The following is a 27,408-nucleotide window of genomic DNA, read 5'->3' on the forward strand; positions in this document are numbered from 1 at the left end:
CAGAGGATTTAAACTCCTTGACTGCCTTGGCACAGCAAAGAAAAAGCAAGCCACCAAATGTAACTGCTTTTGAAGCAAAAAGTAATTCAGATGAGGCATTCTTTAAGCATAAATGCAGGTTCTGTGCTAAAGTGTTTGGGAGTGACAGTGCCTTGCAGATTCATTTACGTTCTCACACTGGCGAGAGGCCATTTAAATGCAACATATGTGGAAACAGGTTCTCCACAAAGGGAAACTTAAAAGTCCACTTTCAGCGTCATAAAGAAAAATACCCTCATATTCAAATGAATCCATACCCAGTGCCAGAGCATTTGGACAATATTCCTACAAGCACGGGTATTCCTTACGGGATGTCTATACCACCAGAGAAACCTGTCACGAGCTGGCTAGACAGCAAGCCAGTCCTCTCCACCCTGACAACTTCTGTTGGCCTGCCACTCCCACCAACAATTCCAAGCTTGACCCCATTCATCAAAACTGAGGAGCCTCAGCCAATTCCCATTAGCCATCCTTCCTCTAGCCCTCCCTGCTCTGTCAAGAGTGACTCGGGAACAGCTGATCCCACATCAAAAATTTCCAACGGACTTTCTGATGAGGTAGAAGCTGGTGCTTTGCCTACCTCAAATGGCAAAATGGAAGAAAACCCTCAAAATACAAGCACCATCACTAATATGAGCAGCTCCATGAGCTCACCGGCAGCAGACTCAGGCTCCAGCAGTGTCACCACTTTTACAAATCCACTGATGCCTCTAATGTCAGAGCAATTTAAGGCAAAGTTTCCATTTGGAGGACTATTGGACTCAACGCCAGCATCTGAAACGTCAAAATTGCAGCAGCTGGTAGAAAACATTGACAAAAAGGCAACCGATCCTAATGAGTGTATCATTTGCCACCGAGTTCTTAGTTGCCAGAGTGCACTGAAAATGCATTATCGCACACATACTGGTGAGAGGCCATTTAAATGTAAAATCTGTGGTCGTGCTTTCACTACTAAAGGCAACTTAAAGACTCATTACAGTGTCCACCGTGCCATGCCCCCACTGAGAGTACAACATTCATGCCCAATCTGCCAGAAAAAATTCACCAATGCTGTTGTACTACAGCAGCATATCCGAATGCACATGGGAGGGCAGATCCCCAATACCCCAGTCACGGAAAACTATCCTGAGTCAATGGAATCAGATACAGGATCTTTTGATGATAAGAATTTTGATGATATAGACAACTTCTCCGATGAGAATATGGAAGACTGTCCTGACAGTAGTGTGCCAGATACACCTAAGTCTGCGGATGCATCACAAGACAGCTTGTCTTCTTCCCCTCTGCCACTGGAAATGTCAAGTATTGCTGCTTTGGAAAATCAAATGAAGATGATCAGTGCAGGGCTTGCTGAACAACTTCAGGCAAGCTTAAAGTCAGTTGAAAATGGGTCAGTGGAAGGGGACATTTTGACTAACGATTCATCATCTGTTGGTGGTGATATGGAAAGCCAAAGTGCTGGAAGCCCTGCTGTCTCAGAGTCTACCTCTTCCATGCAGGCCTTGTCCCCGTCAAACAGCACTAATGATTACCACAAGTCACCAAGTATTGAAGAGAAACCAGTAAGAGCTTTACCAAGTGAGTTTGCCAACAGTTTGTCTCCAACCCCTGCTAACAGTGGTGCTTTGGACTTGACGTCTAGTAACACTGATAAAATTATTAAAGAAGAGTCTCTGAGTTTGCTCTTCCCTTTCAGAGACAGAGGTAAATTTAAAAACACCGCATGTGACATTTGTGGCAAAACATTTGCTTGTCAGAGTGCCTTGGACATTCATTACAGAAGTCATACCAAAGAGAGACCATTTATTTGCACAGTTTGCAATCGTGGCTTTTCCACAAAGGGTAATTTGAAGCAGCATATGTTGACACATCAAATGCGAGATCTACCATCACAACTTTTTGAACCCAATTCCAGTATCGGCCCTAATCAGAACTCTTCGGTTATGCCTGCTAATTCACTGTCATCACTCATAAAGACTGAGGTTAATGGCTTTGTGCACAGCTCTCCTCAGGATAGCAAAGAAGCACCCTCTGGTCTAGTTGCTTCGGGGCCGCTGTCCTCCTCTGCCACGTCACCTGTCCTGCTCCCTGCTCTCCCCAGAAGAACCCCCAAACAGCACTACTGCAACACGTGTGGGAAAACATTTTCTTCCTCCAGTGCTTTGCAGATCCATGAAAGGACACACACTGGTGAGAAACCTTTTGCCTGCACGATATGTGGAAGAGCATTCACAACAAAAGGCAATCTGAAGGTACTTTTTCCTCTTGCTGTTCTTAGGTTTCATTTTCTCCTTGCTGGGGTTTTTAACTTTTTATATCTGTTAATGTTGCAAGCAGTGGTACCATTGGGTATCTGTGGTGTGACAAATGGGGTGTTTAGTCAGCTCCAGTAGACCTAGATGGCCTCTTGTTGAGTGCTCGCGTTGGCATCTGGTCCGAAGCGTGAGCTGTTTTTGATGCTTAACTAAAATTCATCTACCAGCAAAGACTGTCTTTGTAGAGTGTGAAACGGAACAGCCAAATGATGGTAAGGAGTATTAATTAACAGAATAATGTGTTTTGTAACTCACACACCTGTTTAAGAAGTGAAAGGCTCTTGAATGTGCTGGTTTTTGTAACTATCATGTAAGATGATGAGTGTTTAAAAAAAACTATTAACATAATTCTGGAACTAATGGGCATTACTTTAATTGATTATATAACTAACATTTCCTACTGACACGTGTTTGAAAAAGCAAATATACTTAAGTTTTAGGACACCAGTTGAGCACTTTGCTGTGTACATTCTTCTGTTGACAGAGTATTTCTCTAGAGGTTGCTGCCAGTAACGTGAGATGAATAATTACTTTTAGGCCATTCTGTCTATACACGAGTCTCTCTGATGAGCAATCCGTAAAGGATACTTTCTGCCTCTCTGAAAAGGACGTTTATAGGGTAAAGGGTGTCAAATACAATACTTAACATTGCAATGAAAGTGGACATAGCAATTCTAGCCCTGAAAGCAGCTATCTGCAATTGACAGAATAACGTGAAGTCATTATAAACTAAATACATGGAATAAAAAAAAAAAGAGTAACAAGCAATACATTATTCAGCAGGAAAACAGAGTATTCTGGGTAATGGTGATGGGCTAATCCAGAAGTTGTTTATTATTCCAGATGGGAAATGGAGCCCTGCATCCGCTACCTTTATTGCTGTTCATTATGTAACAAGACTGGACATGATCACGGACTGGTGCCTTCTCTGTGATCAAAATAAGTTTGAAATCCCTGTCAACCCCTATTTTTTGTTTGTTTGTTTCTTCCTTTTTTTCCTTTCAGGTTCACATGGGCACTCACATGTGGAACAGTACCCCTGCAAGACGAGGCAGACGACTTTCTGTAGATGGCCCTATGACCTTTCTAGGAGGCAATCCTGTAAAGTTCCCAGAAATGTTTCAGAAGGATTTGGCTGCACGTTCAGGGAATGGAGACTCCTCCAGCTTCTGGAACCAGTACGCAGCAGCGCTCTCCAATGGCTTGGCCATGAAGACCAACGAGATCTCTGTCATCCAGAATGGCGGCATCCCTCCGGCACCGGGGGGCCTGGGCAACGGCGGCAGCTCTCCCATCAGTGGCTTGACGGGAAGCCTGGAGAAGCTCCAGAATTCAGAACCCCATGCACCTCTAGCTGGTCTGGAGAAAATGGCAAGCAACGAAAATGGAACAAACTTCCATTTTACGCGCTTCGTGGAAGACAACAAAGAAATTGTAACAAATTAGAAAAAAACTCCATAAATAACATTCCTGCAAATAGTGCAACCTAGGGTTGCTTTTTTTCAGGCTGCAGGCTACAACATTACAAAGACTTTCTTTTGTACCATGTTCTACTTCTAGAGTTCTAAGAGAGCTTATTTATTAGTGATATAACCTTGCTTTGCAAACAAATGCAAGCATTAACTTTGGTCTCCTGTATTTTGAACTAAATACTAATCGACTAGAGTGCTATAAACTTGCTGTAACATTTATGGCAGTTGCAAGTCTGTTCTGCTAGGTGATCTTATTCTGGCATTAACTTATTTTCTATATCCAGTTTAACATGAACTCTGGTATTGATGCGATGCCTCAGTGATACATTAGATCTCTAATAAAAATCTGTATATAAATGTACACTTTGATCCTGCTGGAAATTTTATCAGCAAACACATTGTTTAATTTTTCCAAACAGAATTAAGAAAAGGACTGAAAGAATATAGACTGAACAGTGTGGGTCCTTTACACAGCTCAGTTTTTGATTTTTATTAAAAAATTAAAACTGCTTTAATTTTTGTAGGTTTAACATTTTCCGTTTTGAACTGTTATTTGTATTGTGCTTTTTACTTGAGTCGTCTTAAATGTTAATACGTATCTGTACAGTAATAAGCACGCAGATTATTAGAGAAGATACTGAAGTGTTGTTTTGGTAGTTGAAACTGAGACGTAACATTTTGCCTTGTAGGTATATTCATTATAGAAAACGTGCTGGACTTTCACAATGCTGCTAAGTATGGCATCTTGAACAACTTCCATGGACAACTGTAGATGCTCCTGTATATACAATAAGACATCACTTTCATTAAAATGTACATATGTTCCTTACAAGACCAAGCCCTACTCCTTGACCAAGGGAACAAGTATAGTGTTTGTTTATTTTGTATTAGGTATTGGGGGTTGGCAGGGGGAACCTGGGACTGTTACATGCACTTTCTCGGAAAGTTGAAAGGAAAAAAGGTCCAGTTTCTTTAACATTTAATACTTACTAACAGCAGAGATACTGTAATTTTACTCGAGTAATCAAATACATTTTTGCAACAGATAAAATTTGCTGTCTCCGTGTTTTTAAAGTGTACCTGTATTTAGTAATCACTTCGTGTTATTTAGCCTTTCCCTCAGTTAACATGAACTGTCCAGGTTGTGTGTGTGTGTTTATATTTCTAAGTATGGGTATACATATATGTATTGCATATTAATTGCTTTCCCCCTAATAGTGGGAAAAGTCTCCTTAACTATTCAATTCCTTCTCATAAAATTGTAGATATTTTGGCATTTTTAATTTCTTTATTAAAAAATGCTGCTAGCAAAGACCTTATTGAGCCTAAGTAAGTTTCCTTTGAAGGAAATAATTTATCACATTTAAGGCTTGATTTGGTTCAAATGCTTTATATTTGATATTAATTTTATTCTATGAGATTGTATGTTTGTGGCATGCTTACGCTGCTATATCTGTGTTAAGATGTCCACTTGTAAGCCTCCATATATTATATGGGGTTTATAACTTGATTGTAAAAAACAAAACAACCTGCTTTGGCCTTGCACATGATTTGGCTTCCCTTATACACCTGCAATGATCATTAACATCAGTGGGAGTTTGGGGAAACAGAATTCAGCCCAGTATTTTTACCCGGTAGAGTTTTATCTCCTCACATTACAATTTATGAAAAATAAATTAGTTTGGCTGCCTTCAAATTGTACTTTCAAAAAAACCAACAGGAATAACCAATTTTATATTCATATGAATATATATAATTTTTTTACAATTCCATTATTCAGGTGTTTTGTGTTATGCGATTATCTTTAATACCAGTGTGGGGGGAGTTGCTTGCCTTATTAAACAAGAAGTAATCGCTTTGCTCTTTCACCTAGTAGCTTGAGTTGTAAATCAGGCATCACAGAGGATTTAACACTGAAAAGCTGGGGTGAGAAATACTTTTCTTGAGGACTTTTACCCTTCATGTGGTTATGAATCCTTAGTAAAGTATGTAGTCTGAATACTTCTTGGACTTCATGTCTTTAGAACTTTTTCCTGTTTGAATGTGATGATTCATCTGGTACATGACATGCATTTTTGTTAACATGTAAGTTGTACACTAGAGCCAGCTGGCTTGTCAATGTGAATACTTGAAAATTTCAAGTTACCTTTTGGTCTCAAAAAAAGGTAAATTAAACGGATTTTAATGATTTTATCAATGTAATACTAAATAATTCTCCTTTTAAATTGAGCTTAGATTTGTGCAACAGAAAAGCAAGGCAGGGTTAGCAGACCCCAGTGCACTGGGAGGCTTTTCTTCGCGCGGCTTGAGTTTCACTAATGGCTTTAACTCCAGCTCTCGGCACCTCTTCTCACGTTAAAGCGAAGTCTCCGGGTGCCGAGGGCCTTCCAGTACGCACTTTCAGACAAAAGGAAAAAAAAAAGCATTTTTCTTTCTAGTATTGCTGTGTCTGAGGGTTCCCCGGCTGCCGCGCGCGCCGTTCCCTCCGGCTGAGCCCGCCCAGCCCGCGAGGGCACCCCTTGGCTGGTTCCCGTGCGCCGTGGGGTGGGGCGGGGTCGGCTCAGGCCGCCCCCCGCTCTGCTGAGAGGCGCCGGGAGGCGCGGAGGGGTCACCCCGCTGCCACAGGGGCTGCTTTCCTCACCCTCCTCCCCCGGGAGGGGTGACGGACCCTTTTCTCCCCCAGCCTTTCGGCAGCGTTTCCCTGAGGCCGCGGGGAGCTCGCCCCGGGGACCGGGGCTGCAGCGAGCGAGGAGGCGCACCGGGACACCCTTTCCCCGGACCGCCCGCCTGATCGCAACGATGGAGCCCAGCTGGGCAGGGCTTCCCCTCATAAGCCCCTAATAAACGCTGCCCTGCCTTGTCTGGCCGCGTCGGGTTGTTGCTCCTGTTTCAGTTTGCGCTTCCCTCCCCATCGCCGGCGAAGGTGGGTGCTGGGGGAAAAAAGCCACCCTTCCCCTGTCCCGCACTTCCCGCCGCGCCGGGCTTGACGGAGGGTGCCCAGGCACGTGTCCCCGCTCTGCAGACGGGACTTTTCCTTCCCTCCCTCCTGCCGCCCCCGAAAGAAGCTGTGCTTCGGCCCGTTGTGAAGCCGGGCACGTCCCCGAGGGTGCAGAGGCCATGCCCCGCGGGGTGCGGCGTGAGGCACCGCTTGGGGCTGCCCGCCCCGTCAGGCGGAGCGCCCGGCTGGCCTCCGCCTGCGAGCTGCCAGGGTATGGCGGGGGTTGGGGGGGACACACGGACGGGACGGGGAATAATTCTCTCTGGAAAGGGCCAATGTTAAATTTCCCGTCACTTGACACCAGACCGTGGGGACGGGGGGAAGTTACCTCTCCCCAGAGCCGTCCTCTGGCAAGCGCACAAAGGTGCCTGCGTCGCCTCGCAGCTGGGCGCCGCGCTACCTCGCTGCAATTACCCAGCGCAGGATTTCCTATTCACAGGCGTTGAATTAATCCTTATTCAAGAATAGATTTTTTTTTTTTTTACAGTTTTGCTTGCGAGGCCGCGTTTTTCTCATTAGCAGCAAAGTTTTCTTCCCCTCTCTTCTCCCTTCCCCCCGTTCTCGCCTATCGCTATTTTATCATCCATTAAAATAAAGCACAGTGGGGTGGTTGGTTTTTTTCTTTCTTATAAGCGCCAACGATCGTTCAGCTCATTCATTTAATCAGCCCTCGTAATTTTTCTCACCCAGAAACAGACATGATTTATTTAAAAATTGGGCTACCAGCGTGCGAAACTTCCCCGCTCGGGAGGAACGGGCGGCGGAGCTGCCAGGGCGCCCCCTGAATTCGGGGGTTGCCCCGAATGCCGTAGTGGGGAGAGGAAGCGAGGACGTGACGGCAGCTGAGGGAGAGCAGTTGGGGCCGCGCCGGCCGCCTGGTCGCGGAGGGGGGCGCGCAGCCCGGCGGGTGGTCGCTTCGCTCTCACAGGGCAAAGTAGGGAGATGTAGCGGGGCAGAGGGAACGAAGGGCCGAGAAGGGTGCGGAGGGCTGATCAACAGGACTCACTATGCCAGCAGAGGGGAGAGAGAAGAGTCAGGGCAGCACATCGACTGGGCAGGTTTCCTTAATGGCAAGGCAGGGGTGGGAAGGGGAGCAGCAAATTGTCTGGCTTATTTTGCGTGCTGATGACGACCAAATTCTAAGCTCTTTTCTCTGGGAAAAGTCGGGTGAATGTCGGTGTTTCTTCCTAGGCTGGGTTGCTATTTGAGACTTAGGGACAAGTTGCAAGCCCTCCCTGCTGCAGCGGTCAACAAATCTCTCCAGCCCTGCTTTGGAAAGAATATTTGCTGGACATAAAAATGCAACAGTTACTGCTTGGCCTGACATTTTCTCTGGGGCATGCTTCCTGCTTTTGGGAGTCCTGAAGTCACAAACTAACTCGTTGTGTCTTTGCAGGAGGCCAGTTTTACTTGGCAGGAGAAGGTGTGCCTTCTTAGCATGATGGTTCTTTTTTGCTGTCTCCCTGCCAGTCTTCAGTACTTCTCCAGTTTTATCTCTGGGTTGTTTTTTTTTTTTAATCAAAATAATATTTTTTTATTTGGTTTCCTTCTCTCATGAATATCAGTTAACAGAAGTTAAAATAATGTTTTGTATATAAGTGCATACAGTTATTTATACAAGCCAGAACCAATATGTATCTTAACTGCTGAGTTGAAATGTAGTGACTTAAAAATTTCACATACAATATAGCCTTTTTGTATGAATACCTATATCTAGACAAAAAGTTAAGGAGGAGCAGAGGCTTGGAATTATTAGTTTTATTAGGAAAGAACAGGAATACTGGGAAAGTATGCAACTTCAGTTGAGAACAGTGTTACTGACAGCTGCTTTTATGTTCGGTTCCTGATTTGATATTTCTGGTTTTTACATCCAGGTTACAGTTAACATCAGAATGGCTACCCTTAGCCTGTCACTCTGCCAGTGTGGCATAACAAATGCCTGGAAGATAGCAGGTGCATGGCAATTCCTCCTTGGGAAGGTCTCCTTGTTCCAGGGGCATGGGCTACTGGAAAGACCTTAACCACATGCAGCAACTGAAATATTTTACAGGTAAGTAAAGTGTAAGCATGGCAGTGATTAAAATTACATTTCTGGCTCAAGTCATATTACAGTTTTGTCCTACTATGAGTCTCTTTCTTTGATTTCCATTTTATCTTGTTTTTCTTTAGACACATATTTTTGAATCTACAGTCTAAATTTCTTAAGAGGCAAAATCTCTCAATGCTATGGGAAGAGAGGCAGTAGAGTGAGAACAGGAGAGCAGGAAAGAGAGGTTTTCTTTAGTGCTCAAGTCTGTCTAGCACTGAGGGGGTTGGTGAGTAAGATACACTCAAGGTTTGAAGACATTCTCTGCAGTGCTCTGCATGGTGGATGGGGCCAGCATGTTGTACGTAGCTGATTCTGAGCATACAGTATACCTGTGAGAATGCCTACTGGAGAGCTGTAGCATAAGGAAGTGATGTCATCTTCCTTTTTATAGCAGTTAACTAATTAACCCAAATTACAGGCTCATTTTAACTCTCAGAAGTTACTGTCACTCTGGAAAACAGTTTAAATTCAGGGTAGATGGGAACCAAAAACATGTCCATGCCCATATTAGACTTTGCCACCAGTGCTAATAAGGAAGGTCCTCAGTGGAACAAACAGCCTTGAAACTTCTGGTGTCATTTCATTTCAAAAGTAAGATGTCTTGCCACGTTAGCAGACATTCACATCATCTGTACAGACAGCTCTCTTGACCAGGGCAGTGCTGAAATGCAAAGGTCTGTTTTCGTTACTTAAAGGTCTTAAAAATGCAGTATCACAATGTCAGGTGGGTATAGTAGAAGCCCTGCAGCACCTGGCATCAGGTGGTGCAACATGAGCAGAATTTAGGATTGAATATGGAAAGCAAAAAATGGAGTGGTCTGGCACACTATCATGGATTTAACCCCACTGGTCACTACTTTTTTTCTTTTCCCCATCTTTTTCATGAAAAATAATTTCAAAGATAAGTTAGTGACACTAAACAGATGAATAATGTTGATTTTTTTTTTTAAAGCAGTGCTTGTTTTGAAGATGAACTTCCTTTAGCAGTGAATAATTCTAAATTGCTTTCCTTTCATTGGGAGTTTAAAATGTCAGTTAATACATAGTGAAACTAACATTTGGTTCATATGTACAATAACTAAGTGGATAATCATGTTCAATGCTAAATGTGCATTCATATGAACTCCTATCTTTCTGTGGGTTAGAGGATCCAGAGAACAGCAAATTATATATAGAAAGACAGAACAGATTTCAAAGATTTTTGTGTCTGTTTACTTGTCTAGGCTGAACACTGAGTCCTCTTGGCAAACCAGAGCTACTGAATGAGAATGAGGCCATTTGTGATGGTTAGATCAGTAGTTAGCTCAGTTGTGGGGATTCCTTAATACGAGTGCAGACATCTGGTGCTGATACACTTAAAGTAATTTAGCCCCCTGCTTAAGTCAGCTCAACTTATTTTGGCTTATAACACTGATGAATGTCTGAGCGCTACGCAGACAATTTCTGTAGAAGTGTCTGTGGCAGTTGAAGGTGTTGCTGTCTTTCCTTTTTAGTCCAGATGTTTATTTCTGTCTGCTGAGATTTCCCACCTCACCCCTCCCCATTCTTGAATGGGTGGAATAGGTCACATAAACACTTTTTATTAATATCACTGCAAAGACAGAGTGATTTCTTGTTTGGTGAATAAGACCATAAGATAAAGAAGTGTCCAAAATGTGCCAGGCAGGTTCGCAAAGCTTGGGGAGATAATCTTATGAAAGGAGGCTGAGCCTGTGTATTTGTGAGGCAGAAAAAACAATTCATAAAGCTACAGCTTGTTTGGGCCAGAACTTCATGAGATGTTACCTTCCAAACCAAGTCTCCTAAAGGGCCAACATCTACTGAATGTGCTTAGCTTAAAATGCCACTGAAGGCATTTTTAAGATAGTATGTCTAACTTTGCACCAAAGTGGAGGAGGAATGCTCCATAATTTGTCCTGTTGTGACAAAGCATAGAAGTAACAGCTTAAAACACCAAGGCTATTACTTCAGCAGCCTCCTTACTGACATTAGATAGTTGCCTAGAGTCACTTTTCTTGTTTGACCTATACAAAACTGTAGACTGGGCTCCTGTGCTCTCTTAGATTTGAAGAAGTTATTAAACCAATTCTTTCTAAAGCTGTATGCATTCATGCTGGCATCCTCAATAAAGCTGGGGCACAAACAGAAAAGCAAACAAACCAGTCACAATAGCATTAAATGCACTTAAACTTGGAGGAAATTAAAATCAATATTTGTCAAATGGAGGGAAAAGGTAAAATGGACTGAGGAAAAATGTCCAGCTTTCTTAAAACCCATTAGTGAAAATGAAGAGTTGACAGCAATACTGAAATTTAATTCCTGTATCGGTGCTGTTTGAACAGATCATTTTGTTGTTTTCACCCTCTGTCTACTGATGCACTAGCTTGATGCACACACATTATTTTTAGTGCTGTTGAATGGAATTTACTACATTTTAATTGTGGGTGGTTTGGAATCTTGGAGGCTTGCGTAAAGGTTTCACCTGTGGTTGAAGTGTGAGGGGGTAATTTAGGAAATGGAAGTTTCATCCCTGGCTCTGGTCACGTGTGACATCAGGACAGTTGCTCTAATCTCTTGATGAGCTTTGTAAAATGATGCTAATAATAGTTCCTTACCTTTAAGTTTTGTTTATTTGGCATATTTAGATAGGAAACTGTTCAGATTGGTCTTTTACAATGTGTGTATACCATACATAGCTGCTTTCTTGGAATATAAATGGTTATAAAATATCTAATGCAAAACAGCTATTTTGAATCTCAGCATCTACTAGAACACCTGGAAATGCTCTGCTGGTACCTCAGTACAACATTTGTCACTTATAGGATGAAGTTTAGAAGTTAATGCCATGTTATACATGCTTACACTTTTGCTGTGCTTGTAAGAACAAATCATCAGTTTTTGCAAAAGAACTCAGGAGATACTTTATTTTTTCCTGAACGATTGGATATAGCCACAATCTTTTAAAATTTTCTTGTAGACAAAATATCCCTTTCTCAGGCACAGCACAAGGGAAATAGTAATTGCATTTGCTGCCTTGCAGGCAGGCCTGTAGCTGATTTTCAGTTTCAGTGATATTTATCACAGACAACTTTCAGCCCGGACTTCAGGTAATGAGTTCTCTCTTTATATTCCCCATATATGAAAAAAATGGTAAAATGAGGTATGTGGAATTGTAATCAGAAGAATGCTGAATAATGTACCTTATGATGGCTTAGGGTCGGACTTGTTGCCTTAGCAACTTCCTGGTTTGCTTGAGGGTAGTGTGTGAGGTAGGAAGGAAGATGTGAAAGGTCTAGTACCAGTGTGGTACAATGGAGAGCGTATGAAATAAAGTGTGCAGACTGGGGTCCTCTGCAGCTGATTTTTTTTGGTGCAGGACTCTAATATTGCCTGATGCTCTTTGTTTTCTCCCAGAGAGTATATATCTGCAGGGACTATATAAAACTACAAGCATCAAGCGCCGTAGTGCAGCCATGTGTTGAAATGCAGTTATAGGTATGTCCATTGTCTGCTCGACTGTTGAGCACTAGGAATGATGATAAAAACAGGAAATATTTTTGGATTCTCACAGAGATTTTCCTCTGTTTGACTGATTTGCTCTCTATAACCGTATATATGGCAGTGACAATCTTTGCTTTTGAAATGGTAACTCTGGATCTTGAAACACTGGCCATGTATGCTACAAGTCAGCAAGTTATGCTTAAGTTTAGATGTTCTTTCTCTGACTTTCTTGTGGAGAAACAGAATGGAGTGAGTTACATTTCATCAGGAGTCTGAAGTAACTGTCAGCTAAGGCCTGAAGTCCTGACTTTATCTACAATTCACCTTGAATGGCTTTCTTTTTATCTGAAAATTAGAGATTGACAACAGTTACAACAATAAGAACAGGAGAAATGAAAAATACAGGCAGCAATTTCCACACCCCCTCTTCCTTGCAACTAGGCCTAAATTTCAAGCTTGTTCAATGCTTTATTTTGCTATTTCAATTTATATAATGCTCAATTTAAACCATCCTGAAGAATCATGATTTTTAGAAAGTGCTACTCTGTCTGCAAATCAGGCTTTTAAAACATGTTGACACAAAGTAACTTAAAATCATGGCCCAAATCCCATGACAGTAGACAGTTACCAGCTAACATCCTAGACAAACACACTGAGATCATCCTCATGCCTGCCCTGTCTGGCCAGCAGTTCCTGCCTCTCCCCCCCAAAAAAAACCCCAACAACAAAAAACCAACCCCACCCCCCAACTTTTTTATTGTTATCAGAGGAAAGCAATTACGTTGTTGTTTGATTAGTCTTTATGTGACAAGTCAGGGAGCAATGTGCTGACAGAGACATGATGTAGTCAGGCACCTGTAGCTGACATGGGATGTGACTGTGGGGAGATGTATACAATACACTCTTACCCCTCTGTAGAGGACCAAATTGAGGCTGCTCCATTTCCGAATAAATTTTGGGGGAGATTTGACCTTAAGCAGATGAAACTGCTATATGGTTGCTTACTGTAGAAGGCTCTGAAGTAGCAGGGAGTCCTGTGGTGATGTGATAAGTCTCTTTTCAGGATTAGTAGTTGCCTCTTGTATTCTGCCTGCTCCTCCTTTCTTTCTTTCTCTCCCTCTCAGGGTTTAAGGCTCTGTATAATGTTGATAGTTCCTAGAAAAGGTTCTAACAGCAGTAGAGCTGGTGAAAGACAAGACTATTTATAGAAAACAATAAAATAAAAATAAATTTAAGATTAAGTATCAATAGCTACCAGCTGTAGCACCTTTTCTCCTTCTCCTGTTAAGTAGTAAAATCAAAGCATAATTTGGAAAGGTTCCCTGCTGGAATTGGAGAAACTAGTCCATTCTGCATGCTGAAGGGAAGTTGAGATGTTAATTTACAGGATGGCCCTTCCTCAGTTTCTGTAGAACCAGCCCCCAGCTGGGGTTAGAAGCTCATGTGCTGTAGGAAGTGAGATTTTTCTGCTTGGGTGTAAAACTAAGCTTTTGGTCTCTGGTGGTGAGTGGACATTTTGAGTCTTTATAGTGCCCCCTTAAGTATCTAAAATGATGGGACAGACACACATCTGTTAGGATAGATCTCCAATACAGGAGACTTTGGAGTGGCTGAAGTACAGTAAAATGGCTCAGTCTACCCTGACAATGTTCATAGTGTAAGAAGTGATGTGCAGAGAAGTTTTTGGCTACAGCAGTTGCAGCTATGGGAAATATATTGGATGAGTTCATCCTGAATCAAGGGTTGATCTCATTTTGGTTCTTTTCAGCAATTCAAAGGTGCAGAGGTGTCAGGTTATGCTCTGTATTCCTCTCTTCTCAGAGCCTAACTTGGACTCTGTTTAACACTATGAATTTTCTCTTTCAGTGGAAATAAAGAGTTAATCTAAGCACTCTACGCAAGTCTTAAAAACTGCTTTTAGTTCCCTCCATCTATTGACTTTTGATATATGGTTTTCTTCCTTATTTTTTCTTCAAAGACTTGTGTAGATTTAGCATTGTCCTTTTAAATGGATGAATTTCGGTATGGGAAGTTTTTGCTGTCTTCTCCTGATGACACTACAGAGGTCAATAGGGGTGGACAGTTTTGGCAGATTAGGGTTTTTAGTTCTGAGGAGGGTGAGAGTACAGTGGCTGCTACTAGCGGCTGAGCCTTTTGTTAGTCTCATTTAGCTACTATTCAATGTCTTCTTCCTTCTGTTCTTGTTTCCAGGCATTTATAATTGATTTTCCCTGAGAAAGATATTAAGAAACTTTTTACAATATGTGTATGTGAAGGTCTTTGGATGGAGAGGAGTAAATTTTTCATGGGTTTTGTCTGATATAACCTTACAGTGAAGTTTCTGAGTGAGAAGCCTACAGTAACATCTGGGAGAAGCAAATCATTTAGGCCTCTTTCATAAGTGCTTCCTTGCTGTTCCTTCATCTCATACTGTTCTGTGTTTGTTTTTTAATGCCATTATTGCTTGCCTGTGTTAAAAGTACCAGATTTCTCTGGATTTAATTGAAGAGCAATAACGCCAATATAAAATAAATGAGAGAGAATTCTGAATAATATTCCAGAGGATTTTTTTAGCAGAGGGAGTGTTGATTCCAGAAGTCTCTATGTAACACTGCTGAAAATCTGGACAAGCCATTGCAAAAGACTTGAAATAGAGAGTTAAACTATTTAATAGTGGTCAAATGCTGCTACCAAATTTAGTCTTTACTAAAATAGGAAATGTTACATCCTTCTGGTTCAGTAATAAACTTACAGTGACTCATCAGGGTGATGGTGTGGCTTTTTCCTTTGCTCTTATGGAGCATGGTATTGATCAGACTACGACATAATACAACAACTGAAGCTCAGGTAGCAAATATGCATTGAATTGATCTCCCTTTACTAAGCCTCCTATGTCCCAGCATTATTTATGGCAGAAGAATTGAGTCTGGAAAATAACTTTGATAAATACCACCTTGTAGCACCTGTTTAAGTGATGGGAAAGAAAGCACTCCCTAGTTTGTTAACTTTAAGTATTGGGAGTAGAAGTGATGTGCACATAATAATAATATTATGATTCATACAAACCACTTTTCAACCAACTCGATATATTTCATTACCTCCTTTCCAGCAGAAGTATTGATTTTTGTTTTGTGGTTTTATAACACAATTTCAAGGCTGTTGTAGTTTAATGAGCCATGTTCTTACAATGTTTAAAAAGATTTGAAACATTTGTTGAAATAAATATTATGGATTGCCCTTCTCTTGTCACCTCTTCTTTCTCTAACCCGTATAAACCCAGCATAAGAATTAATAGGGCAGCCAGCTATGTGACTTTTTGTGTTTGAGATTAAAATGCTACTGGAGAACAACAGCAGGCCACACTTCTGTGCTCGTGACCACACACAGCAGCACCTGCAGAGCAGTAAAATGTCATTGTTGCTTCTGCAGTTTGAGCACAGAGGAAGCACCACTGAGGTGGCAGATGATTCTAATAATACTTGATGTGAATTGATGGGGAAGGAGGACCATAACACAGAGGGCTTTTTATTATAAGCCTTGACTTCCCAAGCTGTGAACAACAGAATACTGCACCTGTGGACTGTCTTCAAATCAACCATTATGGAAAGTGACAGATTTTATTAACTTAAGGAAGAACTTTTCAGCATGGGAAATTTGTAGTTTATTTTGGAGATGTGAAGAAAAAAACCAGAAGGCTATATTACATATTTCCCACTGCTCATACTTTTCTAGTGTGCTTTGCTTTTTGACTGTGCATTATTAGAAAGACCTTTCTCTTTAAGAAAAAAATGATAAAGAGAAAAAGATGGAACAGTATCTTTGGGATTTTTTTTTTCACTTTTACTCATTGCTTCATGCCTTATATTAGATGAAGAATGGAATTAGCAGAATAAATACATTGCTCATATCACCCAATACAAGTGCTTTATACTAGGCACTGTGCAGTCGGCTCCTCCCTTGGGCATACATCTTTGGGAATGTTCTGGGATGGCTGGGGCTAAATATGAGGGCTGCAGCACTGTAGTGTTGTCAAAGGCACGTGCAGGTAACTGACATACATTTGGACAATATAGAGTTTTCTTTCAACTCCAAACAAGTCAGTTTATCAGTTTTACTTACAACAGCAAAGCATCACTGCTTGAAGACATCTTTTAATATTTCTGTTCTGGGATTGTGCCAGTATATCAGCCTGTTTTTTAGAATGAGCATCCATATTTCTTTGTTCAGGTGGCCGTCACATGCCCTGTACTATAGCGCAGAGATACTGCAAAAGTTGGAAAGATTAGATGCCTGGTGGTCTAATACTAGAGTGATTCTCACCTATGCCATACATTGTCAAAGCGCAGGATCTGATTTATTTACACTTTTTCCATTATTTTTATTTAACACAATGTGTGGCCATATTCTGACTTCATTATGGTTGCAATGATTTTGCTAGGCATAGACACAAGCCCCTGGTACCCATATGAATTCAAACACATCCAAATCTTTGTGTAGGTGCAATTAATATCCTGATGATGATATAATTCAGGTTGCCTTAAAAACAGAACACACATAAAAAGGGAAGTTGATGTGAGCATTTTATTATCTTCATATGTATATAACTTTTGCAGTCAGTTTTGAAGGAATCATAGAAGTTGTAATTCATGTAATATTAATGGTTAAGAGTTGACAAATCCAGCATAAAGTCAACTGGATCATTATTATTAGCTAAAAGCATAGTGCTTTCTGGTGATTCTTTTTGTTCTAAAAATAAGCTCTGGATGAACTGAAAATAATTTTGAAGGAAACCCTTAAATAAAGTGATCATGCAGAGTAGCTGGTAGAATATTATGCTTTTCATTTGCACAAACAGGTGGTAAGCTTGGCCTTAGATTTAATCAGGAGATGACAGACAGGTAGCACTTTTGTATATTTCAGATGGAAACTTCTTTTCAGAGACACAAATTGCTTCATAATCAATAGCTTATATACTAGGCAAGAGAAAAAATTTCCAGATATTCATACTATCTTTAGTGTTATTCTAACTTGCTATTAGAATTAACTCACACAAGAAAGCTGCTGATTTATTTATTATTTAGTCAACTGCAAAAACTTTGGTTTGATTTATTCTCTTCTCCTCCTTTTCCATTTTGGCAATGTATATAGCAAACCAGAACACACAGAAATGTGGCTGTGAATAAACATGTGAGCAAATAACTAGCTTAACAATTCAGGATTCTTGGATCTCTGACCGTATTCTTTTTAGCTAATCTTTTAGATAAGATTTTGATATCAATTGTTTCTCTTTCCACTCCCAAAACATAATACATGGTAACCTAAGCACATACAATCTGTTTCAGAAGAGAGATTCAAGCAAGTGCAGCCACTGGTGTGTTTTAATGTCACTGCAGAGATTATGTTACCTTCCTAGAAACAAAATCTTTTTTTCTTCCCTTCAAATGGAAGTCTCCTGATACCCCTGTCAGAGGCCATTTGTTATGCAGACTTTTGTGAAGCAATCAAAATTAATTCACAGTGATCTTTTCACCCAGAACCTCTAGCTTCAAATAATGGGCTTTCTCAACAGGTGTTCATTGTGGCAGTTTGACTCCAACTTGCCAGACTAAAGATTTTATTCTTTAGCCATATTTAGGAATGAAATTCTGAGCTTGTAATTTACTAATCTTAAGCAGCTGCCCAGGAAGGAACACCTGCTTAAAAGAATTATGTTTTGTGTCTTTGGGATCTAAAACCTAAAGATGTTTCCATATTTGTCTATTTCTGTCTTTAATAAAATCTCATTTACAAGTCACTAGAAAACCTGTCCAACAACAATGCCATGTAATATTGTGGTCTTATTAGGAATCTAATCGTTCCTTTTATTCTTGCAGAGGAGCAAAATTTCTCCGGAAACAAAACAAGATGCTTTGATTTATTTTTTTTGTTCCCCTGAGTTAGGATTTGTAGTAGGTTTCATTGTGAAATGAATCAGAAGTAAAATAAAACAACTGTTTTAAAGGTAGTACTAATAAGCTATACTAATTTTGACTGTTGAGAACTTTGACAAATGTTTGCTCATCTTTTGCAGGCACTGTTTAAGTATGTTTCATATGAGCTTCAAAAGCACAAACCAAACCAATACTTTCTTTTTTTTTTTTTTTGGTAATATATTGAATGTCCTTGGTAGAAAGGCAAAATAAAAAAGGTAACTTGGTTTGGTAAAGCACTACAATTCTGTACTATCAGAAATATCTGCATAATTAATGAAGTACATTATCAGTAGAAAGGTATCCCTGTGGAGGTATCATACTAAAGCCATACTAGTCAAAGCACATTTATACTACTATAATTCCTGTAGGAGATACTGTTGTCAAAGCTGTTATGGTAAAAAGTGGCTTCAGCTATAACTACATCCAAAATACTGCACTAATTTTACCTGCACAAAGCAATCTGTTCGACTGGCTTCAACACACCAGTATTAACTCAGGATGAGATCTTCTAGGGATATTGGTGTACTATCAGAACATATAAAGTATCTATAAAGGGGAGAAAAGGGAATTAAAACAATTGCCGAAATTGTATTTCTGGACAGGGTGATTGCAACTTGTATGGTATTTAAGGAAGGAAATTTTTGCCTGAATTTGTTTTGCTTTGTATGCTACCTTTAAGATTAGACTTACTTAAGAACAACCAGGAAATGTTTGCCTTTGTATAGCTATTACTAGTCATTGATTGTATTGATGATAATACTGCCATAGATTGAAACTGGGACCTTTGACGTTGTCCTCTATTTTAGAAAGTTAGTAAGAAGTCTTTAGGCCCCTTTAATGAACCAGGTAGCTGAAACAGTGGGGGCCTTCAGCAAACCACATACACGTGACACTGCCCAAAACAAAGACACGCGTGAGGGCTCTCAGACTGTTGCAGAGAGAGGCTTTCTAGAGTGTTGCTTGAGCACAACTGTCTGAGGGAATGATGCAGGAAAAACATCTTGTAAGGGGAAGGAAAAAGCAGTAAAAAAATATCAGCCAGAACCACATGAACACTGGTAGCATTTACTTGAGAAAAGTGTCAGGGCTTTTTAAGTTAAATACTGAGAAAAGAAAGCTTAGAATTAAGAGGGAAGAAACCATCTCCAGATGTTTAATTCCTCTTACATTCAGGGAAACAGGATTTTGTTTGTGTCAAAGGAGGAGCTGATTTTATCATCAATTTCTTCTAATGGAAAGAGAGTGCCCTACACATTGGCTTGCTGCTCAAGTCAAAAGGGAGTGATACTGCTTCTTATTTCAATAGCACCATTTATTTAGGACTCTCAAAATGTTCTATAAATGTAGGTATTGGACAACACTAGTTCCCTTTAAAGTAGACGTATAATTTTACCCCTTTAGCAAAGTAAGGGACTTTGCTAGTAAGGATTGGTTAAGCAGTTTGCACCAATTCAGCAGTGATTTGGTCACAGAAATAAGAAGAGAATCTAGCGCCCTGATTCCCTTTGGATTCGTACTGGTGTAAATCAGCAAGAGAAGTCATGTATCAGTGGCTGCAATACATGGTTCCCCAATAAAATTATGAATGTAATCAAACTCCTTCTGGAGCTCAGTGAAATACAGAAGTCCTGATGCTAGATCCCTTGCTCCAATGTCGATCGATGATTGCAGGTTATAAAGCTTTTCCATTCTTTAATACCAATTACTATTAACAGAAGATTTGGTATATATTAAAACTCTGCTTGAAATGTGTCTAGAATATTTATAAAATGTCACACAATAGCACATGTGCTTACAAGTCTCATCTGAAAAAAAATTATAGTCCAAAGTTGAGATTTAAGAAGCTAGTTCATTCTACGTGCACCTCACAGTTGTTGTACAGATGAGATTTAAAGTTTTTTCTCTCTAGAGCAGTTCTAACTTAGTTTCTTCCAAAAATTAAACCAATTGGCCCCAAATACTTCTGACTGAATCAACTGTTTCAGTTTCATGCTGTATCAGGAATAAAGCTCACTCTGAGTTGAACAGTCTGAAAAGCGAACTTTAAAAGACATCATCACATCAAACAGTAAAGGGTACACAGTTACTGCAAATGTGAACCCTGATCTACAGTGGACCTCATGTAGCTATCAAGACAAAACCATTTGCTACTTTACTCTTAGAATACAGCACACTTCAGCTTGCTCTTTGCTCTTGCACTCTCAAAAGCCAGTGAATTCAAGAAAGTATGCCACCATTAGCCACCAATATCTCCTATGTTTAATTCAGCTTGTTTAATGAGTTCTTGCAAAATCTTTCAATGGATGAAGGGGTTGTTTAGGCTACCAAACTAAATGCCAAAACATTTATGGCTTAGACTTTTTTCGGTGTGAGGAGAATATTACTAATCTGTGAAGCACACTAAACAATCCTATAGAATTAGATAAAGTATTTGTACCAATGGAGAATCACTCATTTATATTAATGTTTCACCATACTGAGTAAGATTTTCATACACTTAGCCTGAAAGCATACCCGGTAGATTGTGTAAGTGGCTGAATAAAGTGCAATACTGCATAAATGCTTGTAGATAATGTATAGCAGCAGGGGAAACTACACTGTAGCAGCATATCCATGTAGAGAGAGAATGGTATTTTGAAACCAAGCAAGCTTTGTATAACCTCTTATCTTGCCATTATAAAACATTCATATTGCTGAAGACTTAAAAATCAGCTAAAACATAAACAAACAATGCAATGATTTTTTTTCCTAAGGCTGCTAGCAGTATGACTTACCAGCTATTAGATGTATGTATTTGCTCCAATGGAATATTTAACTTCAATATAGTTGACTGGTTTATTGTTGTTGAAGGTGTAACTGATTACTTTGTTGCTATTTAAAATGTGAATAAGCTATGTGCTTATCTAATATTCGTACCTATTTTGAGGCTTGGGAAATGAAGAAGTTAACTGCTGTCAAGTATTGCTGAGGTACAAGTGAAAAATATAACTCTCTCTGCTTACCAAATTAGTCACTCATCCTTCCTCTCTCCTCTTGCCAAAGGCTATGCTATCACCTGGCTTCAAAACAAAACATATTTCCCGCATTCTATGCCACCTTAGGTGCCAGCCTTCTCTATTCTTCAAAACTTCCAGCTTTCTCTGGTCTTTTTTTGTTGGTTGGGTTTTTTTTTTCTTGGTACAACTTCTTTTACCACAGAGAAAACTGAGATAAACTTATATAAACAGTGTAGGGAATATTATGGTTTTGGATGGAGGATATCCATGGCATCAGTCACATTCAGACCTACAGTAAACTTCTGGCTCTTTACTGGAGTGTAGAGGGGTTTTATTGGCATTAAGATTTCATCTGCAAGGGGGAAGTGAGCATACATTTGATTTTGACTGTAATATATGACTTTTGTGCTACTTGTCTTAATGAACATTTTCTGAACTTTAATGGACATGTGGCTTTTTTCTGGGAAAATAATTCTGTATATGTATATAAGCCTACTGTTATATCTCTCAATTTGAAGATGGGGGCACCCCTCCTCACCATGTTTAGTCGAGTGAGAAGGGTGTTACCAATTTAGCAGCCCTGGCACCCTCTCCTTTGCCATGACCTTGAGGGTGGACAAAGCCCAGGGTGGCTAGGGCCAATGGGATCTGGGAAGCCCTGTGGTGCTATGCAGGGTACCTGACCAATCCCTTTGCAGTGTGCCTGACCATATGTGCAGTAAAATGTAAATGAGGACATCTTCACTGAGGGCAAACATAACTGAGAACCTGGACCAAAATATTTATATTTTTTTGATATATATATATAAAGGATGCTTTTTGGATGCCTTGATTTGAGCAAGTGGTTGGACTTGGTGATCTCCAGAAGTGCCTTCTAATTGAAATCTCTCTGTGATTAGAAGTTTATGGGTAGAAGCAATGTTAAACATATGAAAGACAATTATATTAATGTTTTGGAAATTAGGCTAAAGTCAGGAAAAAGGGAGGGTCTAGGCTGTTGTCTTACAAAGTGGTGTGTTTTCCTTGTGAATTTTGTGTGAAGTACAGCAAAACAGTTTGTAAAGTGCCTTATGAAAGTCTGATAGCAGTATAAGCCTCTTTGAGACAGCAGAGGAAGGAGGAAAATAACAATTTCTCTTGTCTGGTTACATTACAATAGGACAGTCAATTACACTGTAATTCCTAGGATTCTTTGTTCCAAATGATGCAAAGAACAGTGCTTGTCTAGAAAGAAATCAACAACTTTTCTGTTTCTTAACAGAGCAGCTATGTTTCCTTCCTTCCTTTCTGTTATGGCTATTTAATCTCTTCTTTCAGTGTGTATAGGATGTGTAAGCCTGGTTGGGACATGTGGAAAGGAGCTAGGCTTTTGCAAAGGTAGGTAGGGTGGTGCTGAACACTGCTCGCTGAAGGACATAGCATGATTAATATGCAAATAGCATGTGAATTACATTGTGCATATTTTTAAGATATAAATGTCATGTTCTAATCAGTGCAGAGATCCACCGAAGCCACTTTTATTGTCTGACTGATTGTAGAGACTGATTCATTAGCTCAAGTTGTAGAAGGTAATTTATTGGAAGTCTACTATAAAATGGCAGCTGTAATTGCTGGAGTTTGTTTTTCCTCGTATCTACTTTTATAGCCCAATATTCTTAGGTTTATGTTTTAACAATTTTCCCTTCAGCTGAGGTGGAGTTGCCTTCCTGTCTGTCTAGTTTTCTGAAATACTTTAACTCCTTTTCTTGTAATGAAAGGTAATGTAGATGGAGCTGCTGCTTTAATGTAGTAACTCCCATTTACCACTGGATGGTGTTTGAGTCAGTCTACAATTCTGGGTTAAGTTTCTCTCTATGCCAACACAATGGAAAGCTGCTTGTGCAACTGAACGCAAGAATCCCAAGGCCATTTTAGTGATCCAAGATGAAACTTCCTGTTTTTCGTGTTTATTATAGACTGTCAGAATTTATAAATGTTTAGAAATAATAAATGCAATAAACATGTTAAAATGTGATCATTCCAGGATGATAAATGGAAGGTTTCCCATATCGATGCTAATTCAACTTTACCATTATTGCCTAAAGCAACCTTTAATTCCATTCTTGTTTTTTAATTAAAATAGGCGGGTTACTCTGGACTAGATTTGCCTTATTTTCTCCTACTGAGCAATACTTCACACTGTTGGTGGCCACTGAAAATTAAGTAGGGCCAGATTTTGCTACTCTTTCTTGTGTATGATAGTGCTATATGCTTACTTTAAGCTAATGACATTCCTGAACTGGAATCGTAAGTTCAAATACTTATTCTGAAGTTAAGAACATTAAGATGCACACCAGGGTCCATATTTTGTACCCCAATTCCATTTCTACATGAAACAGACACAATATATCATTTGTCTAAATGAGCTCTTGGAACCTTGTCCTCTGTGTTTTTGTAGGAGTGAGTTGTGTAATCTTCCAAGATTCATAAACCATCTCTTACAATTAATTTTAACTGAGTGAAAGATATGCCCTGGTTGTTAGCAGTGTCTGTGCCTCAGTGCATTGTTAAAGGATTGTAGAACAAGTTTGAAACCATGTTCTATGCCTCTCTTCTTACTGCTGGTTGTAAACCTTGGTAAAGTTTAGTCTGCCTGTCAAAAAAAATAAAAAGTATCACACACTTTAATACCACCTAATTTTTCCTTAAATGCTCTTTTGGCTTCATTTGCCTTTGTATTACACTTATTTTAAATGTCTTTTTTCTTAAAGCCATTACGCTCAGGAAAAGACTTGCATAGAGTCTCAAACAGTGTTGAGAATTTGCAGTGATAGTAAGTTTATATCTGCAACTCAGGTTGTATTCACCCAATCTTCAGGTTGATTTGGGTTTTTTGGGGGGATGTTAGGTTTTTTTGGTTGGGTTTTTTTTTTCCCTTGTTTTTCTTATTTTGTTTTACCAACAAAACTGAAGTTAGAGGACCATGCTTTTAGCTCTGCTGTTTAGTTGACCAATGTCTTTGGGGCAATGTACAGCTATCAAAAGAAAACTTCCAGAATAATAGCATCAGGTCAGTTGCTGCCAACCTGAATAACATCAAGAGCACACACTTGTTTTCCTCCTTTGTCCTACTTCAGTACTGAACAAACTAGGGAAGAAAGATCAGAATTGTATTTGGTTCAACATGGTAAGAATTCTTTATGGGAGTACACGATGAAGCTTAAATGTTTGTGATGTCTCTTCCTCTCTAGCTCAAAGCTCTTTCCTCTTTAAAGACAAAAAATGTGGAAATTTACACTCAGCAACCAATGCTAAAGGAGTGAAGTTTGAAAGACTAATTGCGAGATCTAATTCTGTACAAGCTTTGCTGAGTTTGCTTTGCCTTGGAATTGCTGTCTCACTAGGACTTGATAAAAAGGACAGAGAAGTCAATGGAAACAGACCTGTTGACTCTCGTGGGTTTTGTATCTCACCCAGAAAGGGTATCACAAAACAATTATAGAAGTAGTGAATTACAACACAAAGTCACCTTGGATTCTGAGCTGTTCCAAATGCTTTCAGCTTACATTATTTTCCAGCTGTGTCACTCCCCCTAACTGTCTGTGTCACAAAGCATTACACCAAAGACATCAGCTGTAATTCATTTTCTTAAATATCTGACTTCAAAATCTGTGTCAGGCAATTTGTATCCTCTGTCAAACAACTGTCAGAAAGGGCCAAGAGGGAAACACCTGAGAAGAGCATAGTGCTGAGAAATCTGTGCATGGAAGTGCTGCATCTTGTATGAACACCTACTTGAAGAGATCCTGGAAAATCCAGTAACATTGTCAAAACGTTCTGTATCTGTGCAGCTTGGAAATGCAATCTTGGATCAGATTCTCTGGCTGCTGGGAGGCCTCTGGTGGCCTTGGACAGGTGGCTACTGCTTGCAAGCGCTTTATGGCTGGCCTTAAAATGGCTTGTAACACTTACCATCAGGAGCTGAAGGGTTACCCTGGCACCTTGGCCAAATTCTAATTGTAGTCTATCTATCAGAAATTCTTCTAGGGTTTCATTTAATTATTCTTTGTAGACGAGTGCTCTGACTTTCTAAACAGATGCTTTAAACTGGTATTCCTTTAGCTGTGTGTAGTTCTTTATTATGACATATAATAAGATACTGTTTTTTCAAAGCAGGTCATACTTATTTTTATCAGTCTACAGGAGTTTTCTGTGGAGTGTGATGAGAATTTTTCTTTGCCTCCTGCCCTAAATTATGTGACTTTTCTGCAGTCTTGAACAGTAACCACATTTCATTCAAGTATTGTATGTGTTTCGTTGATGCCAGTGTTATGTCCCTAGACATAAGTCTGATCATATGGTAAAATCAGTAGTGGCGCAGAGGGATGGAGCCTCTCCAGGATTATTATTTCAGTTTGGAAAGCATAAGAGTTTAAACCTTTATGTAAAATATCTAGGGATCTGTTTGTTTAAAAGGTAGTATATACTTTTACTGTAATGATTTTCTGGAATGTGTAATTGTGCCTCATAATAAAGTCAGTCCTCATCAGTGCTGTTAGTAGCTGCCAAAATGAGTATGGCCATATGCAGTAGTGAAGAAAATAATCTTTCAAGTATTTGTTTTAAAAATCATGGGCTAGCGTCATGGCATGAAAAGCTATGGAGGCATTAATTGTCTCTTCTGTTACTTTGCTAAACTAATCCATATAAAAAGAGCAGATTAAATTGACTCACCCTCATATATTTAATGATTGCTGCTATGTGACTAAGAAACATTTCTCAGGAAGCTGCTTGTCACAGGCTATCAATATTCTTTTAATCCCATGTTAGTTATTAGTGTACTTTGTTACTCTCTAATATGGCCTGTCTCAAGTGGTTCTTCAGCTTGCACAGCAAGAAAATGAGATGCTAAATGGTTGCACAAACAATTTGATTATAGTGTTTAATTCCTGCCCTATGGATTTCCAAGAACAGTGATTCTTTCTCTTCTTTAGTTATTATTATTACCTTTCTAACTGATCTTTCTTCTGCCAAAATTATTTTATTCCTTTTTGTCAAATTACATTTTGACCTCAGCTTTCTGCAGAGTGTGCTGGACTTCTATGTCATTTTGCTTTAATAACTATCCATGTCAGAATATTAGTATACATGTTATTATATGATTGTTGTTAACAGTTAACATTATCATCTTTGCTGTACATGTGATAATACACAGAGAAGGATGAGTAGTTAAGATATTTCAGGCTTTTTCTCCATAGCTCATATCAGCTAGAAGGTTGGATTTCATGTAAGGCATGGATGTTGAGAACAAGAAATGACTTTGTTAACGTGTCTATCTTTCATGTGGTGGTTTTTGGCTGCTTTAAGTTCATGTTTAATTTTTCAGCAATCCAGTCTGATTCAATAAAAAATTAAGTCAGTAAAAAGGTCATAGTAAGCTTTGTTTCTTTATTCTGAGCGTGTATACTAAGGTGCTGATCACCTTAGTAAATATTGTTAAGGACTCATTTTGCAAAATGCTGAATACTCTGCCCCAGATTCAGAAAATTACTTAAAGTGAATGCATAGTAATTTAGAAATCAAGAGAATATTCACATGCTAAAATTTAAGCAGGTGCTTATTTGTTTTACTGGAATCTGGGATTAAGTTTGCTATTACATGCTGCTGTAGTGGCTTCAGATGGAATGCTTTTAGTCCCTACAAGTGTCATTTGTTTCTTCTTGCTCAAAGAAGAGCTAAGTTTTGGTTGTTTCACTTAATGAAATTTTATTCATATAACTTCTTTTATTACTTGTTTCATTTAATCAGACAGTGGAAAATAATTTTATTATATGTTTCTTGTAATTTAGGTACAGTTAGACTTTAAAGATGATTAAGATTAAACATGACAGTGAATAACCATGTTTCAAGGTGAAATACTCTGCAGAAAGCTGTTTTGTATTTTAAAGCCAATTACAAAACCATAAGTATTACAAAGAACTTTGTTTCCAATATGTACTCATTTGAACATGGAAAATTTAAAATGGAGGGTCAAAATTATTTTCAAA

General features: G+C 39.4%; 1 protein-coding gene and 1 long non-coding RNA gene across 5 annotated transcripts in view; both read left to right on the forward strand.

Annotated features, from left to right (window-relative positions):
* SALL1 (spalt like transcription factor 1) overlaps nucleotides 1–4,877 on the forward strand; it is a 15,013-nt gene extending 10,136 nt beyond the window's left edge. For all 4 annotated transcript variants that reach the window (XM_064459404.1, XM_064459405.1, XM_064459403.1 and 1 more), the window contains 2 exons: nucleotides 1–2,291; nucleotides 3,360–4,877. The exon at nucleotides 1–2,291 is cut by the window's left edge and continues 1,122 nt beyond it. In XM_064459404.1, the coding sequence (XP_064315474.1) occupies nucleotides 1–2,291; nucleotides 3,360–3,800 (2,732 nt within the window). In that variant the 3' untranslated portion in view covers nucleotides 3,801–4,877. The remainder of the gene's footprint in view (nucleotides 2,292–3,359) is intronic.
* A 1,656-nt stretch (nucleotides 4,878–6,533) lies between these two features.
* The window catches only part of LOC135314775 (uncharacterized), a 130,944-nt gene continuing 110,069 nt past the window's right edge, over nucleotides 6,534–27,408 (forward strand). Inside the window, exons 1-2 of the long non-coding RNA XR_010374258.1 lie at nucleotides 6,534–6,749; nucleotides 8,699–8,874. This is a non-coding gene — a long non-coding RNA (uncharacterized LOC135314775). The remainder of the gene's footprint in view (nucleotides 6,750–8,698; nucleotides 8,875–27,408) is intronic.

The sequence above is a fragment of the Phalacrocorax carbo genome, chromosome 8, assembly GCF_963921805.1.
Source record: "Phalacrocorax carbo chromosome 8, bPhaCar2.1, whole genome shotgun sequence".
NCBI lineage: Eukaryota > Metazoa > Chordata > Aves > Suliformes > Phalacrocoracidae > Phalacrocorax > Phalacrocorax carbo.